The sequence below is a fragment of the Pan paniscus genome, chromosome 5 (assembly GCF_029289425.2).
Source record: "Pan paniscus chromosome 5, NHGRI_mPanPan1-v2.0_pri, whole genome shotgun sequence".
NCBI classification, from domain to species: Eukaryota; Metazoa; Chordata; class Mammalia; order Primates; family Hominidae; genus Pan; species Pan paniscus.
In genome coordinates, this window is record NC_073254.2 from 79812458 (window position 1) to 79832639 (window position 20182).

At 33.2% G+C, this 20182-nt stretch overlaps 1 protein-coding gene across 1 annotated transcript in view; it reads right to left on the reverse strand.

Annotated features, from left to right (window-relative positions):
- LOC100974207 (eyes shut homolog) overlaps nt 1-20182 on the reverse strand; it is a 1877183-nt gene that overhangs the window by 1232469 nt on the left and 624532 nt on the right. Inside the window, exon 12 of the mRNA XM_063605324.1 lies at nt 16325-16438. Within this exon, the coding sequence (XP_063461394.1) occupies nt 16325-16438 (114 nt within the window). The remainder of the gene's footprint in view (nt 1-16324; nt 16439-20182) is intronic.

A 20182-nucleotide genomic window follows, 5' to 3' on the forward strand; every position in this document is an offset into this window, starting at 1 on the left:
GACCCTTCCTCTGCAAGCCATAAGTCGTGGCTCATGTTGCAGGTGAATAATTTTCTTAACCAGCTTCCTGCCACACACACAGATGTCTCAGAATTATCTTCTCTCTACCATGAGGTAAGAGTTAAGATACGTCCTCACGATTTCAAAATATATTTATCTACCTGAGGGGTCTACATTCCTGCCTTAGATGATTCTTAACAAAGGGTTTAAAAACCATGCACCCTTGATCTTGACCTGAACCCTACTTTTACTGGTAATGTCCTGGATTCAATAATGGCTCTGAGTTTATTTTGAAAACTTTTTACCCGCTGGAAGTCTGAAAATAAGAATCTTATTTATTTTCCAACACAGTACTCCTGTGTTAAAAATATTTTTTCTAAATTTTGGTTAAAAATAGTCCCATCGTCAACTCATCTCTTATTTCCTGTTTTATCATAGGCCAGTAAATGAAGCTATTTGGTAACTTCCACATTTTGTCCTGAAATCTTAGCCTAGTTAATAAGGTCATGCTGTATATTTTCTGTCTTTCACATTGGCACAGGCAACAGCGATCCCAGTATTTGGTCAATATATAACACAGTTTCCATTTCTCCAGCTCCAGTACAAATTTCCTCACTGATCTTACAGACATCATTAAAATTTTCTGTTTTTGCAACCTCTTTCCAAAATAGTCTCAATTGCACAAAACTGTTTTATTTATGGTAGCATCTCACTTCTAGGTACTAATTTCTGTTTCAATTGTCTCTATCTGTAACAAACAACTGACTTAGAGACTTAACAAATAAAAACCTATTATTATTTCTTGTGAATCTGCATATTGTATGCATGGTTCTGCTGCCCCACATTTTGTTGACTGGAGTTACTGATCAACTGACCCCTTCAGTATTATGATAATCATTTTTACTTCTGGTCTGGGATCTATTTGTTCTAATATGAATATAGATCATCACATTTTTATGCCTTTTTTTGAACAGTATATCTGTCTTTCTTGCAACTTATCTATGTCTTTATATTTACCTGCATTTCTTGTAGACTGAATAAAGCTGGGCCTTTATTTTTTTATCCAGATGAATAATCTATACCTCGGTTGGATTTTTGTCTAGTTCATTGAATTATTTTGATCATTGAATTTACGTTTACCATTTGCTTTTTGTAATTTGGCCTATTGTTTTTTGTTGTAATTTTCTTGCTTTCATTTCTGTTTTATTTTGGTTAAATATTTTTATTATTTCATTGATATAGCCATCCCTTTAAAAATTTTTTTTTAATTGTTGCTCTTTGGAATGCCTTTTGCATAATCCATTTAAATTTGCACTACTACACATATAAGAATTTTATACCAGTATGGTTCAATTTATCCCATTTGCTATACTATTGTCATATTTGTTATGCTTATTATTTATAAATCCACCATTCAGCATTATAACATTTGTCTTAAACAGTTGCATGTGTTTTAAAAAATAAAAATTTTGTATATTCTAGTGTATGTGCCTACATATTTTTCATTTTCAAAGACTTCATGTCTTTCTGTAAGTTTCTACTTGGTGCTATTTCCCTTTATGCTGAAGAAATTCTTTAAGATTTTATTTAGCTTAATATGTATTTTATTAAAATTATTATATATATGTTTACGAGATACTTTAAAACTATACATTTGGCTAACATTTTAATTTATTTCTGTTGAGAAGCACTGGCCTTGGTTATGTCTATGTAAACGTGAATGTGTATTAAATTTCCTGAGGGTCATGTGAAAATTCAATTTCTGATTCTATAGGACCGGGATGGCCTGAAAATCTAGATATCTTTTGATTTTATTCTACATTTTAAAATTACTGTGATTTTTTGTTAAATCATAACTGTATACATCATGGGGTACAATGTGATGTTTTGATATATGTATACAAAGTTCAATGATTAAATTGAGCTAATTAATATATCTATTACTTCATTTATCATTTTTTATGGGGAGAAATTTGAAAGTTACTCTTATTTTGAAATATACACATGTAGTAAGTGTTTAAAGCAAATTTTATAAGGGTGAATTGTGATGCTTATAAATAACATAACTAAGTGTAATAAATATGACAATAGTACAGCAAATGAAGTAAATGGGACTATACTGGTATACTATTTTTATATCAGTGTGTCATAGTACAAATGAACTCTAAATGGATTATGTTAATGGTAATCTAAAGTACTTTATTATTCACTGTAGTTACACTGCTACGTAATAGATTTCAAATCTTATGCCTCTTTTTGAAGCTTTGTACCCTTTTATCAACAATTCCTAATTCCCTCCTGCGCCCCTCCTCCAGTCTCTGGTAAGCATTATTTTGCTCTCTGCTACTATGGGTTTAACGTTTTTAGATTTCATATGTAAGTGAGATTATTTGGTACTTTTCTTTCAGTGTCTGGATTATTTTATTTAACATAATGTTCTCTCTATAGGTTAATCAATGTTGTCACAAAAGTTCTTTTTCAATAATATTTCACTTATGCATTATATATATGACATTTTATTTATCCATTCTTCCATTGACAGACACTTAGGTTGATTCCATCTCCTGACTATTGTGAATAATGCTGCAATGATGTGGGCATGCAAATATCCCTTCAACATACAGATTTCACATCCTTTGCATACATACCCAGAAATGTAATTATTTGATCATATGCTAGTTATATTTTTTAGTTTTTTGAGGAATCTCCATACCATTTTTCATGATGGTTTTACTAATTTACATTCTCACAATGTGTAAGTTCCCTTTTTCCTGCATCCTCAACAAAACTTATTTTTCACCTTTTGATAATAATAAAAGCCATGCTAAGAGGAGTAAAGTGATATTTTGTTGTGGTTTTTATAATATTTGTATTTCCCTCATGCTTAGTGATACTGAGCATTTTTAAATGTATCTGTTTGCCATTTTTATGTCTGCTTTTGAGAAACGTCTGTTCAGATCCTTTGCCTATTTTTCAACCAGGTTGTGTGTTTTTTGTTATAGAGTTGTTTTTGTTCCTTATATATTATGGATATTAATTCCTTATCATATGTATGGTTTGAAAATAATGTTTTCCTTTCTGTGGGTTGTCCTCATTTTGTTTGCTTTGCCATGCAGAAGCTTTTTACCTTGATTTCATCCCATTTGTCTAATTTTGCCTTTGTTGCCTGTGCTTTTGGAGTCATATACAAAATCTCCTTGCCCAATCCAATTTTGTGGAGATTTTCCCCTATATTTTCTTCTAGTAATTTTACTATAGTGAAAATATTCTGAGGATGAAGTCTCTCTAGTAATAATTATATTCTTGACATCGTGCTGATATGTTGCATTGTCTCTGGATTCTGTTTTCTTCCTTTAAGCAATGATGTTATTTATTACAGAATGATGTTATCACATCTGAACTCAAATGCCATATCCCACCTCAATGTGTTTGGAAGCAGCCACAACCACTCAGCTCCTCATACTTTCAGTGGTTGCTTTCACTGGGGAAAATTGAGATTCCCTATGGGTGTGTCATTCAGGCATTAACAAAGGATTTGTGCAATTTGTATTTTGGTACCCTTCCTTATGTGGTGTCCTTTCTTGAATTCCCCAGCCCCTTCACTTTTCTGCCATTCTGGGAGCCTCAAATTGTCCTGTGACTCTTCTACACTTAAAATTGCAGCTTTCTCCTATTGTTTTCACTGCCCATACATATCAGACTGAAGGTAGCCCTCAGGTGAAAAGCAATAGAAATACACATTTTACTCAGCAGAGCTTCTTTCTTTCAAATCTTGACTCCTCTTTAATTTCTGTCTGCTTCTGGTAACTCTTTAGTGCCTTAAAACAGTTGTTTTCATGATCTGTTTAGAGTTCACAATTGTCATCTGAAGAATGGTTTGTCTATATGCTATTCCACCATTGCCAGAAGCCTCCAGGATTACTGTTTGCCTTTTTGTGTGTGTGCTCTCCTAAGTCCACAATATCTTAGATTTCTGAACACTCTGATCTTTGACAAAATACAATTTTCATAGTGCAATGTTTTCTAAATCATTTATTTCCATTTAACTCTGCGCTTCTCACTTGAATCAACCTCCCACTGTGATAGTTTTCCAAAATCTTGCCATTGTATCCTGCTATAGTCTGAATGCTTGTAACACTCCACAGCCCCAAATTTTTATGTTGAAATCTGATTTCCAATGTGAAAGTTTTGGAGATGGAGTCTTTGGGGCATGATGACATTCTGAGAGGGAAAACCTCTTGAATAATTTCTGAGGTGTATAAGAAATTCGAGTCCTTATAAAAGAGACTACACTCCTTATAGAAGAGATCCTTCATCCCTTCTGCCATGTGAGGTTACAGTGAGAAGATAACCACATATGAGGAAGTGAGCTGGTACCAGACACCAAAACTGTTTGTGCCTTGATGCTCGACTTTGCAGCCTCGAGAACCATGACAAATATGTTTGTTGTTTATAAGCCACTTAGTCTATGGAATTTAAGATATGGACTCTGAAATATTTGCTAAGAGGTTTAATTGTCCTAGAGGGTTTGGCTCAAGAACAGCTGTAGAATGGCTAGGGATGTAGCTGGTAGATGTAGATGTGCTTAGAATTTAACAATTAGGGTTAAACAGCTAGGGATGTAGTTGGTAGATTTGTTATAGCACTGCAAACAAACTCACCCTTTTGTTATTAACAACCTTTCTTATATTATTTATTGAATATACTTTTACCTTATTGCTTCATTAAAACCTGTTTCATTATGATTGTATCATATTCCTTTTGTCTCTCTTAAGCAACAGTTTTTTTCTATATCAATAAAACTTCAGACTCAAGAGGTGGGATTACATTCCCCTGGTTATTCATTGACACAAAGAACCTATTAATTTCTCTTTATTTCCTCAATTCTGGACTACTCCAACTTTTTAATTCTATGCAGCTCCTCTTAGGCTACAGAGCACCAATAGAGAAAAATCACAAGTTTGAAGACTGATGTCAAGAAATGTGTGAACTGAACTTCAATAGTGCCTAAATTTTTATAATGGAAGACTCTTCCAGGGAAAAGAGACAGAACCTCAGTAGAATCAACATTGGTACAGTGATAAATTTATTAGCTCAAGCAGCAAATCGTGAGAGTAGAAGTGCATTTAGCTCAGGTACATTAGGGCTATAACTTTGCCATATCTGTTTGTCTTTTTATAGCTTTCCTTATTATTATTATGATTCTATCCTTCTATGAACTTTTTTCTTCCAACTTGAGGACTTCCTTTTGCCAGTAATTGTAAATTCATGTTTCATATGGTCAATGTCAAATAAAGTCTGAGCAACATTTTCCCAAATTCTTCATTCAAGATTCCAAGAATAATTTTTGATGTGGTTGAGGGTAGATATTAACTCTAGTCAAACTAGCAACTCCTAAAGAAAAATGTGGTTAGGAAAATCATTTTCAAGTGAAATAGACACTATCACCAGCATACAGGAAAATGTATATTCATTTAAATGTGAAAAGTTTTATACTCTCTGATATGGTTTGGCTATGTGTTCCCACCCAAAACTCATGTTGAATTCTCAAAGTTGGGGAGGAACCTGGTGGAAGGTGTTTGTGTTATGGGGGCAGATGCCCCATAAATGGCTTGCATCACCCCTTTGTGATAAGTGAGCTCTCGTTTTGAGTTCATGGGAGATCTGGTCATTTAAAACTGTGTGGCACCTTCGCCCCTGCCCCACTCTCTCTATCCTCTCGCCATGCAATGTGAAGTTGTGCTTGCTTCCCCTTCACCTTCTGCTGTGATTCTAAGTTTTCTGAGGCCTCTGCAGCCATCCCTCCTGTACAGCCTGTGGAACTATGAGTCAATTAAACCTCTTTTTTTTTTTTTAATAAACTACCCAGTCTCAGGTAATTCTTTATAGCATTTTGAGAATAGACTAATATACTTTCCTTGAATTATAAATTGTTATTTTTCTAGTCACTCACAGAATATAGCCATACCTCCAAATTCCAGAGAACATGGATTTCATCAAATAACTCCCTCAAATTTCTACCAGTAAAACCTCTAGTCTTACCTATATCTCCATCCATACTTTGTATTTGGTTACTTTATTACCAAAGAACGACAGATTCATCACTGTTGATCTTGACAAAGTCCAATATATTAATTTTTCCATTTCTGGATCCTGTTTTTTGTTTCAAATCTAAGAATTCTTTGAATAGCTCTAAGTCCCAAATATTTTCTCTTATGTTTTGTTCTAAAAGATTTATGATTATATGTTTCACATTTAAATCTATGACCATTTATATTTAAGATGACATTTAATGTTATCACCAGATTTGTAGATTACCATCATACCACATTCCACTGCCCTCTCTGTTAATTATCTTCTCTACCTCCTGAAGATGTAGTTTCTACTTCTGGTCTAACATCTTCCTATGCACACATTAGGATTACTAAGTGTGATTGGATCCTAGCAGGCAAGAGATGATGCAATTGAACTCAGAAATGTGTGGGGAATTTAATAAGGGACTACTTACAAAGCGCGGCAGAGCATGTGAAAACCACCAGAAATAGAATGAGGTCTTTTCTGCCACCCAGGAGCTGAGTGGAGGTAGCTGAGTGGATGGTGCTAGAACCTAAGGCAGAGGAGCTGTGTGGAGACCACTGCCTTAGGGAAGATAACCTGATCAGTGGAGGGGCACAGCCAGCTTGAGGCAAAACACAGAGGGAAATGAGGTGATAAATGTATTTGCATCTGTCTCTTCCTTTCCTCTTATTTCATATTGGGGCTCCCATTTGCCAAACTCAAAAGAAAGCATGGAAAATACAGGTCATGTAGTGTAGCTTCTTGGACACTGAGTAGATCTGAAAGGGTTAATGGAAGATAGCCATAGTCTCTTAAGCCCCATAACATTTTGATAAACAAATCTTGCTTTTGTCTCACGTTCCCCCTATTTAGCCTCGTTTCTCCTTACCACTTTTCTACCAAATATTTTCAAGAAGGAATCTAGTTTTACTATTGCCACTTTTTCATTTCATCTGTACAGTCCCAAATATATCATCATCAATGACTAAACTCCACTGAAACTCTTCTTGTGAAGGTTACCAAGGCCACTTTAGTAATAGTTTTCTGGATCATTTTCACACCAAATCACATTGGACTGTCCAATCCTATTTAGGACTTTCTTACTACTTCTTCCTAATTGGAACTCTCCCATCTTTTGTGTTCATCCTGGCTTCTCATTGTGTGTTCCTTTCCCGATCCAGCCTTTATATTTTAGTATTTCTTAGTAAACAATCCTATGAAAAAACTTGACCATTCCATATATACGAACTTTCTCCTATGCTTCAGATGCACATACTAGGATTATTTAAAGGAAACCTTGATTTTAATAATTTACAATCTGACAGATTCAGTATGCTTGAAGCTCTCCTGATCTCCCTCTTCATTAAATGTGCTTCTTCCACTCCTGTTGCCCTAAAGCAACAATCCATTTATCCGACCTAGGAAACTGAACATCATTTTCTTTTTTTCTTACTTTACACATCTGAACACCACAACATTCTAACCTATTTTGTCTGTAACCTAAATATCTCCTGAAATTATCCAATTACCTAACTCAAGCCCTGTTTCCATACCTCTACAATAGACCACAGCTTGATTTCTGCAAGCAGTTAATTTTTTCTTTCCAGTGTGCCATAAGTAGATTTTAGGTGCCTTGTCACAAAAAGAAAAGTAACCACATGAGATGATAGATGTGTTAATCTGCTTCGCTATAGTAACCATTTTACTATCTATATGTATCCCATAAATCATGTTGTAAATCTCAAATACACAAAAGAAAATTAATTCAAAAGAAGAAAAAAATCAAATTCTACTTTATAATTTAGAATAATCTCCCCAAATTTATGTTTAATTTTCCCCAGATTAATGACTTCGCATTGCCCCTAATATTCCTTGGGTGACAGTTCTGGTTTGAATTCTGTTGAAAACTCCAGCTTCATGTTCTCAGAGTAATTTTAGCTAAACTGAATGTCTTTGAGGTCTTTGAATTCCCACAGTTTCTGTTGCCTCTGCTCCCTATTTTATTTAAATTTATTCCAGGAACATGTATAATATGAGGATATGCATGGCAGTTTAGCACTTATCAATATATACTTCTTTCAATTTAAAGGGAAAAGACCATTTTTCACATGCTGGGAAATAGGTAGTTGACACATTTGAATAGATTTGAACAACCTGAAAAGCATATATAGTGAAAAAGTTTAAAAGTTGAGGACAGAGTGCTGAATAATATCACAGTTTAAGGGTGAGTATTGTGCTGGAAATGAAGAAAGGTACCCATTTAGAAAACAATAGCATTGTTATTACTTTCCAATTTTTCAAAGCTTTCAGACCATTATGAATTCAATGCAAACAACCCTTCTCTGTGATTTTTAACTTAATTATAATTTTGTCTCATTGTTAGAGTGTCAGGAGTACATTTTCTCCTTTTGACAATGCAAATAGAAATGATTAGTATAAAACGTGCGGTATAGTTAAACATTTCTCTAAGTTTACCAGACCTGTCATCCTATTGTTGCACATAATAGGTAACTCAGCTGGGATGGGCCATACATTAACTTGTTGATAAAACCATATAATATGTTTATACTTATGGTCAATTACAGTACTTTTTCACTTGATATGCTAACTTTACAGAAAATATAGTCAAATATAATTACCCACCCAAATGGAGCAGTCAATAGGTTATAAAGGAAGAAGGAATAATAGGTCTGGTCCATTAACATGAAATAAAATTAAAATAGTAGAATTAAATACATGTTTGGCCAAGGTATTAAAGAGCTTTGAATCTAAAATAAAAATAAGAGAAAGGAATAAAAGAAGCAAAAAAATATTTTGTTTTAAATGGTAGATAGAAATATTTACATCTTTCACTCAGGTTCCCTATATGCTTGCTGCCAAAATAACCTTAGCATGTTAGCACTTACAACGAACTAAAGGTAAGGATTTAATCACCAGGAAGAAGAACACAATACTGCTAATAAAAACCAATATTTGCTCCATATTTACTGTTTAATTGCTAGACAGAACAAATGAAAGACAAAATTAACTTCAACTATTTAACGAATCGTTTATTTTTTTCTATTGGATTAATAACTTATTATGGACTCAGTATTTTACAGTTCATTCAATTTATTTGACCACTCCTCCAAAATAATACTCATATTGTCATTTTCATTAAAGAAATTTAATTGACTTTTGGTTAATATTCTAAATTGATCTGGACTTTATTAAAGTCAAGACTTTAATACATTTCCAGAACATTAGAGATGGTTGTTTGGGTAGCCCAGCCAAAATATTTTATACTCCAAGAATCTTTAGTATAGCTGTAGATTGAGTAGACTGGAGCATTTAATTACAGCATCTGTAGATCCCCATTGTAGCTTGACACAAGAATGACTGAATATGGCCTGTGAAGGCTGAAAAACTAATTGCTCCATTATCTGCACTCCAGTCTTTTTCACTTCACAAGCACTTAAAAATATATACTTAAATCTGCTTTCTAATTACAAGTTCCCATAACAGAGTGTCCCTATCCAGAAAACAGCATTATTACTCTGGCTTTCAACACACTTAAGCATTTTTATTTTGCTGAGTTTTGTTCTTCTTTGTTTACTTTCTTTTGTAAACATGTTTAATGGCTAATTACCATTTCAGCTTTTTATATTAATTACTACACATTTAGAGACATGTGTCTTTAAATCTCTAGCAGATAAGACATTTGCTTTGCTCAAACATTATTTTCATTTTACTTGTCTATACGTAGCTTTATCAGAATGACATTCTTAAGTACTTACTTTCTTGAGAATCAAGAAATAATTTATGACAAAGCCTTATCTTTTTTGCATTAGCTACTGAAAACTTTTCTATTTTAGAACAAAAGAGTAACAACTTATTTCTCAGCATCAATATATGACAGAAATATAAGGACGATTGTTTTAACAGTGATATATGCAACATTATTTTCCCCCAGAACTCCTTCATTTAATGAAATTCAATATGTGCAGGTTTCATTTTATGAATTATAAAGTCATCAACAATTTAGTTTGATGCCAGTAAATTCACATTTAAAAATCTGAATTGTGCATCATACTTTATTTTTAAATTGACAAATTAAAAATGTATATATGTAGCATTCAATGTGATGTTTTGATACATGTATACATTATGGAATGGCTAAATCAAGTTAATGAACACATGTATTACCTCACACACATTTTGAGGTGGTGAGAACACAAAATCTAATCTGTAAGTAATTTTTAAGTATATAATACATTGTTTTAAACTATAGTCATCATGTTGTACAGGGCATCTTGAATTAAATAAATTCTCCTAACTGAAATTTTGTATCCTTTTACCAATACCTCCTCTTGGATGAACCTGGAGGACATCATGTTAAGCCAGGCACAAAGAGACAAATACCGCATGATCCCACTTATGTGTGGAATCTAAAAAAAGATAAAGTCATAGAACCAGAGAGTTGAATCATACCTTTCTGTAGGTACTAGCATTAACTTCATACAGATTACAGTATCACTGATATATTAATAGGCAATATTAATATTAATAGGCAATTTGAGTATTGTGGTCTTTTCTACCCACTAAGAAAGCAGCCCTATTCCTGAAATGCACTTTGCTTCTTTAAATACTTCATTGGTAAGTAAGACACTGCCTCAATTTTGTCAGGAACAACATTTACATGGTAGGCAGTTATCTTCTCTTTACTTCCATTATATTTCATGGACATTAGTTTTAGAATTTAAAACTGCGGATTGGGTAAGGGTTGCCTTATTGGTTAGCACTGATTATAATATATTTTAAGGAAATAGTTATAACTATGTGAAAAAATAGCATTTTTCACATACCCAACCCCATTTAGTTCTGGGGGAAAGATGAGTAAGTGTGCTTAATCCCAGGTGTGTGTGTTTTTATGTGTGTGTGCATTTATGTATGTGCTTAATAATTACTTTTCTTATGTAGAAAGAAAATTTATACTTTGAGGCAGTATTTTATTTCATTTACTTTACACTCAAAACATAAAATCCCCTACTTAATACATTTTGTATATCAAGACAAATTTATACACAATTCATTTTTGGAAGTGCTGGGCATAGAAGGCTTTTAATAAAGAGTGCCTCAGAAAGCCATCATTGGCCATGACAATAGACACGTTAATGACAACAGTGCTTATTAGGAATGACTTCCTCATATCTTTTTGTTTTAATTAAAATAGAAAATTGTGGTATCCGAACATGGAAAATATGTATGCAGTCTGGATCCTGCTTTGCTACATGAAAAGCATGAGGTTTTGTTCAGGTATATTATAATAATTATATCAGGGAAAGTGAAAACTCATTTTTACATATTAAAATTTTTGTTCATTTCTGAAGAAAAATTAAGTCCACAGTAACAGAAAACAAAATAATACCCTTTCCTTCAAAAAGAAATATGTATTTGAAATTTATTTGCTAAGTTCAGTTCCTAAGACTAGAATTTGAAAGGGAGCCAGATTAAATCAAAGCCAACCACTTACGCCAGTGGATGAACACTTCATGGAAAAAGAATTGTATTAAGGGATTTATTTTCCATATTTATTTGTTTTTTAAAAAATGAAGAAAAAAGATTCTACAGATATCAAAAAATATACAGCATTAATAACATTTTGTATGAAAGCTATGCTATTTTTGGAGGATCTGTAATTTTAGTACTAGAAACTAACATGCATAAAAACACTGCATTATTCAGCTCTGCAGAAGTAATTACACCAAGATTTTTCTAATTGTTTTCTATTGTTCCCATAAATGGACTATATAATCACAATCTCCTTTTTGGACAAATACCTTTTTCCAGTATGTGCTTTAAAAAGTTATAACTGGTAATAAAACGTAACTTCTATAAATGGCAAAATGTTCGAACTAGGGTAAATTCTCAGAAAAACACTCAAATTCTCAGAAAAACACTCAAGGTGCCATATCTTACAATTTCATGTATTTGCTAAACAGTCACTGTATATATTCTTTACATTTTCAAACAAATTCATAATTGCATAAACTCATAAAGTTATGTATTATTATTATGCTACAAATTTTACTCAAAATGAAACAGTTATGAATCTAACCTAGTACAATGGGGTAAGAGTCATCTACTTCTTATATAAAAAAGATAGACATCATTTTATCAAAATATATGTTCGTGCAAATAAGCATCTAATAGACAAAACTTGGACTATATCAACAGAAAGCCACAATTAGATCAAAAAATAGGTTATAGGTTATAGTTTGATCATTTTCTACACCAGGGGCCAGCAAATGTTTTCTATAGAGAACCAGATAGTAAATAATTTAGGATTTGCAAGCAAAGAGAATGTATACTCTGTACTTGCGTCTGAAGCAGCCATCCACCATACATAAATGAATGAGTATAGTCGTGTTTTTGAGAGGCACAAAACAGGTAAAGGCCTGGATAGTCTCCCACAGGACATATTTTGCTAACCTGTATCTATTGAATTCCAAACAAGTAAAGTTATCAAATTAGTGAATCAACTAAAAATTTACCAACTTAATCTTGTGATTTTAATGTGTCATTCTGGAGTTACATTGTTTATGTGTACTATTTTTCTTTCTTTGGGAAAAAGACTGTGGAATCACTAACAGGCTCAGAGCGAATTTAATCAGAAAACAAAGAGTTACTAAGTTTTACAAATAGAAATTATTTGTGCTTTTTTCATAGAAACTGAATTCATAAATGGATTATATATACACTGTTTCAAAAATTGTATTTATTCATAACAATAAAAAATTCAATTCTAGTGAGGTATTCAAGGAAAATCTTTCCTATTAGCATTCAAAGGTTAATTCTTAACAATGCTGGTTGCTGTAAAGAACAAAGTACCTTAACCTTAGTGGTGTAGCACAATAACAACTCATGAATTAATTTGTTTATCTCTCAGTATAATAGGGGTATTCCTGGTCCATGAACATCTTTTTATGTAAGAATTAGGGACCTATACTCTTCCATCTTCTGGCTTTTCTCTAGTTTTTCAGGCAACTCCAAGAAGAATGTAGAAGAAATGAAAAAGTTAAAAACTGTGAGATATTTTTATGAACCACATTGCAAGATAAAAACTACTATTGATTTTCTGTTGGTCAGAATTCATTCACGTGGTCTCATCTGTATACAAGATAATTAAGCCTGTGCCTAGGAGCAAAAGAAAAAGATAAACACGTAGCCATCTTCTGATATACCAGACATGTTTCCAGCTGAAAGATGTATAAGAATATAAACTGAATTAGAATGTATTTATGTCTAGGATAGGGTGTCTACAGTATAAATTTATGTGATGTGATTACCAGAAAAATATTATACATTATGAGGTACGTGCATTTTAAAATAATTTAACCTCGTTTTTGCTTTTTTGTTTTATGTATGTACAGTTCCATTGAACATGTTAATGTAGCATATAAAGCTAAGGCACTACCATTAACTGAAAAATCCTTTTCATTATAATTCATAGATTAAAATATTTAGTATTTAGTATATGAAGGTTAAAATATTTATGATTACCTAACATTTCTATTCATGCTTTCCAAATTCTGTTTTGTTGTAATGGAAAATATTTTGGTTTGGTTTTGGTTTTAGGTTTTCTTTTGTTACGGTTTTTTATTTGTTTATTGTATAGATGGGGTCTCACTTTGTCACTCAGGCTGGGCTGCAGTGGCACAATAATAATTCACAGAAGCCTCAACCTTATGGGGTCAACCAATCCTCCTGCTTCAGCTTCCTGAGTAGCTAGGACCACAAGCATGCCACCACAACTGGCTCATTTTTCCTTTCTATTTTTTAGAGACAGGGATTTGCTATGTTGGCCAGGCTGGTCTAGAACTTCTGGCTTCAAGCAATCCTTTTGCCTCAACCTCTCAATGTGCAGGGGCTACAGGTGTGAGCCACTATGTCCAGCCTAATGTAAAATATTTTGAATCAGAAATTATTTGCAATTGTTTATTTGTAAATTAAACTTTTGTTTTAGAGTAGTTGTAGATTTACAGAATAGTTGCAAGGATAGTACAGAGAGGTCCTGTATACTCCACAACAAGTTTCCCCTGTATTAATATCCTATGCTACTATGGTACATTTGTCACAACAAATGAACCAATATTGATGTTATTAGCTAATGTCTGTACTTTATTTGTATTTCCTTAGTTTTAAGCTGATGTCTTTTTTTCCGTTCCAATATCTCTTCCAAGATATCATATTACTTTTAGAAATAATATTTCCTTAGGCTTCTCTTGGCTTTGAAAGTTTCTCAGACTTTTCTTGCTTTTGATGACCTTAACAGATTTGAGAAATTCTAGTCAAGTATTTTTTAGAATGTCTGTCGATTGGGATTTGTCTGATAATTTTTTGATGACCAGACTCAGAAAATGTACTTTTGAAAGGAAGATGAGAGACAAAAAGTGCCATTCTCATCATTTCATATCAAAAGTTTAGGTTATTAACACGGCTGTGTATGTTGATGTTAACCTTGATCCTGTAGCTCAGGTAGCAATTGTCAGACTTCTCCACTGTAAAGCTGCTCTTCCCTCCACGACCCCCTTTTTACATGCCATACTCTTTGAAAGCCACTCACTATCTGCTGTCCAAATTTAAGGGGTGGGGAGTTTTGTTCCACTTCATTAAGTTCAAAGTACCTACATAAATTATTTGGGATTATTGTACAAAAAGGTGCGTCTATTACTTCTCATTTATTCATTCAATCATACATTTCCATTAGTATGGACTCTTACATATTTATATTTTGGGTACCAGCCAATATTCCTTTATTTTGGTGCTCAAATCATTCTAGCTTTGAACATTGGGAGCTCCTTCCATTGGCTCTCTTTGACTTAATCTCAGAATTTTGTGTTTAAGTACTTCCACATTTTCTGGCATTACAATATTATTCATGCTATATTCCATGCTTTAGTCCTAAAATTAGCTAGATCTCTAAGGAGATTTGATTTTTTAAATTGAAGAATGTATGAAAATCCAAAATCTGGGCACTAGAAAAACAGCTATTTTTTAAATGAAGTCTACCAGCCTGGGCAACACGGTGAAACCCTGTCTCTACAAAAATACAAAAACTACCCTGATATGCTGGCATGCACCTGTAGTCCTATCTACTCAGGGGACTAAGGGGAGGATCACTTAAGCCCAGGACGCAGAGGCTGCAGTGAGATATGATAGCACCACTGCACCCCAACCTTGCTGACAGAGTGAGATCCTCTCTCAAAAAATAAAAAATGAAGTCTAATATTTTTACCGAGATTACTTAGGCCATTCCCTCTGTATCTTTAAAGATGTATGATTAAATAAGTATGAATTGATATCCCACCTACCCAAGCATGATAAAATAGTGTCTATTATATAAATATTACATATTTGTTAGAACATTGTTGGAAATTATAATTAAACAATTATTATTAATTTTTGGCAGACATTGTGGTATTTAAATAACATTTCTCATTTAAATTACATTCAACTAAATGAGCTAGATATATTCTTATTGTCATTTAACAGTGAGAAAGTTATAACTTAATGTGTTTAAATGGATGTAAAAATATTTGAAGTGAGGCATACAATCTTACATTTTTCATAAGTAATTATAAGATACTTTTTAAGGTAAATAGGTATAACATTAAAAAAATCTAAATTAATTTTATTTAGTTGAACAGTTTCAAATTTCTTAGCTTAGAAAGAGATACTAAAGTTCAAGGAAGTACTCAATGAATTAGTATCTATATACTAGTTGCAATAATATATTAACATATTTATAAGGCAAAGCAAGGATCTGTTTAGTTTATGGAGAAAAAATACAATTCCTGAACTGAAGTTGAAGAATTACCATCAAAGTTGAACACTGAAAAATTAAACAGATGATTAGTTTAGAAAGAAAAAGAGAAAACTTGACAATTTCATAAGAAATTAAATAATACAGAAGAATATTTCAAATATAACATGCTAGGCTGGTAATATATTCCTTCCTTACTTTTTTATTGTATCTTTTGGTTTCATTGGTGACCTTTCAAATAGAAAAATAAGAAACTCAACTATTTTAGTGTGTATGTAAACAAAACTAATTTCACTCTAGTTTCTGCCTAAGGAATAATTGGTTGGTCACTTTAGAAGCTGACTTTAAGAAAATGAAGGACTAATAATGTTGTTGGAAGACTGAAATGAGTTCAGACAAGAGACAGAAGTGCTTTTTAAAGTTCATTATGTTTGCTTTTCCTTATCCCTTGGTGTTCATTACCTTTAAATGGAGGCACACGCTGGCAGAAGTAATTACCAGGCTGGTCAATGCAGGTGGCTCCATTTTTGCAGGGATGTGAAGCACATTCATCTATATCAATTTCACATTGCGTACCTTTGGAAAATAGGAAAAAAAATGTTAAGTGTTAACAAGACAGGCATGTATCAAGTCGTAATTCTTAAATTTGCACAAGCCTTTAATCCACTTAGGATGACATCTGAAACCAAATTTATTAGATAAGAATGCCACATATATTACTAGCAGAACCCATTTATTTCACCTTGCTACAAACTGTAGTAACTTCTCTTAGAATTACTAAAAGGACACTAATCTCTTCTGAGTTTGTAGGCATGCAAAATCTCTTTAGATGTGAACTAATTTATCTTTTGCTAGAGAGTCTAGAGATGGTGCAGATATTTCAGGTTACTGAAATGCAGATCAAATGTTAGGTGAAAGGAAATAAAAAAGGAACGAAAAGAAAATATTGGTGAATCAATAACATCCTGATGTATGTCCCTGAGGGCTGAATGTTATTTGTTTGTTTGTTTGTTTTGGAGAGGGAATCTCGCTCTGTCTCCCAGGCTGTAGTGCAGTGGTGTGATCTCGGATCACTGCAACCTCTGCCTCCCGGGTTCAAGAAATTATCCAGTCTCAGCCTCCTGAGTAGCTGGAATTACAGGCACACACCACCATGCCAGGCTAATTTTTGTATTTTTAGTAGAGACAGGGCTTCGCCATATCGGTCAGGCTGATGTCGAAATCCTGACTTCAGGAGATCCACCCACTTTGGCCTCCCAAAGCGCAGGAATTACAGACATGGGCCACTGAGCCTGGCCCTAAATGTTCTTTATAAGGTACAGTTATCGAGTGCTATTTACTAATAAAGCCATGGGTAATGGGTAGATGCATTTCAATCTACTCATGATCTTTGTAGATATAATATTATGGTGCCAGGGTGATGAATTGCTTTTTTTTCTAGTAATTTTACAACGTAAGCCTATATGGAAAGAAAAGAAATAAATGTCCATTAACTATATAGTCTTAGCATTTTCTTTAAACTGTTGTCCAGTTCATATTTTCATTCATCCTCCACCTAGAACTTGTGTTGCTAAAGCTGACCTTTCTTATTATACCACTTAGATTGCTTGTTAATTTCCCAACAGTTGAAAATCATAGCCTCAACTGACACTGAATTGATTTTTATCACTTATGACAGCTAATTTTCTTACCAATTTATAACAATAATAGAAAATTGACATTGACACAATGCAAATTATTAGCAAATTATTTGAATGAAAACATTCCTTCTTTTTTTAAAAAAATTCTGTAAAACAGTAACATGAATTTAGAAAGAAAACCTACATCAAATTAATCTAATAGGAATCAACGTACTGGACTAAATAGAAAATATCACTATTATCACTGACAAAATGAAATATTTAGTGAACACCTGACACTAGAACTTCAGGGTAAGCTGAGAAAAAAAGTGAATATTAAAAAGAATTATGTGAGTGAATGAAAACTTTTTAAACCTTAAATATATTAGTTTTTTTAATGAGATAATTTAATTTTGTGGAAATTGAGAACCCTATTGTCAAAGCAAAAGTTTAACCAGAAAAAAAGTTAAACAATCAAGAAAGGTTTTATTGAAGGCTATTGCAATGAAGGAGAGAAGCCAAAAATCAGTCTGAGTTTGACTCCATTGTAACAATGGTTGAGAGTTTTTAAGAGCTGGGGTGAGAGAGCTCATAGGTCATATGCATTTGCTATTTAGCCTTAACAAAAAGAAAATTAGATTTGTTTTTCAATCTTCAAGTTAGGAGGTAGTATTACAACTTGGATCAAGGTGCATACCAAAGTTAGTCTCCTACCCTCCTACAGAGACTGGGAGATACAGATGCTATCTTCCTTACACTTCAAAGGGATGGCTCCCAGGTCCTTGAGAAAGATAGTCTTGGGTTCCTAAATGAACAAGAGGCTTTTAAAGATATTTATACCCCAAAGAGGCAAAGAAAGAATTTATAATTATTGGGTTCTGAAGTAAATTCTCTAAGAAAATGAAGGGGAGGGACTTCTGTGGTTAGATCATTTAGATCCTGTAAAGAGGTAACAAGAGAAGCACCTCAGGAAGAAACCTGTTTAAGTTTAGTCACACTGAGGGAACCTGTTTGTCTTGTGACAAATACACTTTGTGGAGATTCCTACAGTCCTCAAGTTCCCAAAGACTGGAAGGAGGAAAGAAATAATGAAATATTAATTTATAATATTAACATGATACTCTTCTAAATTTCTGGTGAAGTTGGAGAAACATGGGTCACATTCCTGCACACAGGGGAATCAATCACCCTGTCCCTCTCTAGGTTACTATTCTTAAATATGTCTCTGTGTCTTCTGATCCCAGCTTCCCCTTATCAACCTGAACGTCACACTGCCATGAGCTTGTATTTCTAAAAGACAAATGTGATGAAATAGCTAACAATTTCAGACTTCAATTTCTTTCCACCCCTCATCCGTATTTCCCAAACTAATCTATTAGAGCAATCCTAACTAATGAGGATAAAGAATTTATGATCTTAGACATCAGGAGGATTTGACAAGACACCTACAAGGAAGGCTTTTTTTTTTTCAAATTTGACACTTTAAATTCATGCAAATCTTGGATTTTGCATCATATTTTATCCTCATTAATATATAACACATTCTACAACACAATACATATACACCCATAGGGAAACTTGACAGTCCAAGATGATTCTACAATCACTGTTGTGACTTTCATGAAGCTTTAAATTCATCCCCTAAAGTACAGTGTGCTTTAGCAAGAGAAATACAAATTTAGAGGATGATGTAAAAAACTCACAGCGTAGTTTACAGGAACATCATGGTCTGTACCTAGGCTTCCTTCTTGGTCTTCTCTCTCTTATCCTTCCCTGTTTCTTGTTCACCCTCTTACCCAAGTAACCACAATGAATTTTTAAATGCCTGTGATTTTGCCTGGGAATACCTGGTTTCCTTTTAAAACCTGGATCATCTCAGGTATCCTCTGCCTATTCTTTCCGGGTACAGGTTAGCACAACACTTTTCTAGTGTTTACACCTTCTTCTGCAGTCAGTTGCATATATAAATACATATATATATACACACAAACATATATATGTAATTTCTTTAAAATGTATGCTTATGAAAATATCTTCTAGTATCCATGGCTCTTAGAATAGCTACTGTCTGATATTAGTGCTCAAAAACCATTTGTTAAATGAATGAAAAATTAACAGACTAAATGCAGAAAAATGCCAATGATACTGTATCTGTAAAGGACAGGTAATCATTTTCAATCCTGTTTAGGACAAATCATTAACAAAATAATAAAATTCCAAATGATGTAATAAATATCATAAAGATTGCCAGAAACAGATTTTGCGACTGACTCTTCAATTTCAGAGTGTGTTCCACATGATTTGGCAACAATAGGCCACATTTAAGGTGTACATGTATATAATTTTAGAGCTTTTATTGCCAAAATGTAGATTGAATTTAAATGAGATTTCAATTTGATTCAGTGAGCTGTAGTAAAATTTCCACTTATTTGACAAATAAATTAATAAGCATAAGTAGTTTGAACACATTCAATAAAATAGCATTCATGTATCCTTTTCAAAAGTTTCTGGGCAGACAAATTAAACAAGCATTCTACGTCTCATTATTTTAAAATAGACTTTAATTTTTAAATAGTTTTAGGTTCACAGCAATATTAAGCAGAGGGTACAAAGATTTCCCATATACTCACTCCACACATGCGTAATCTCTCCCATTATCGACATCCCCCACCAGACTGGAGACATTTGTGACAACTGATGA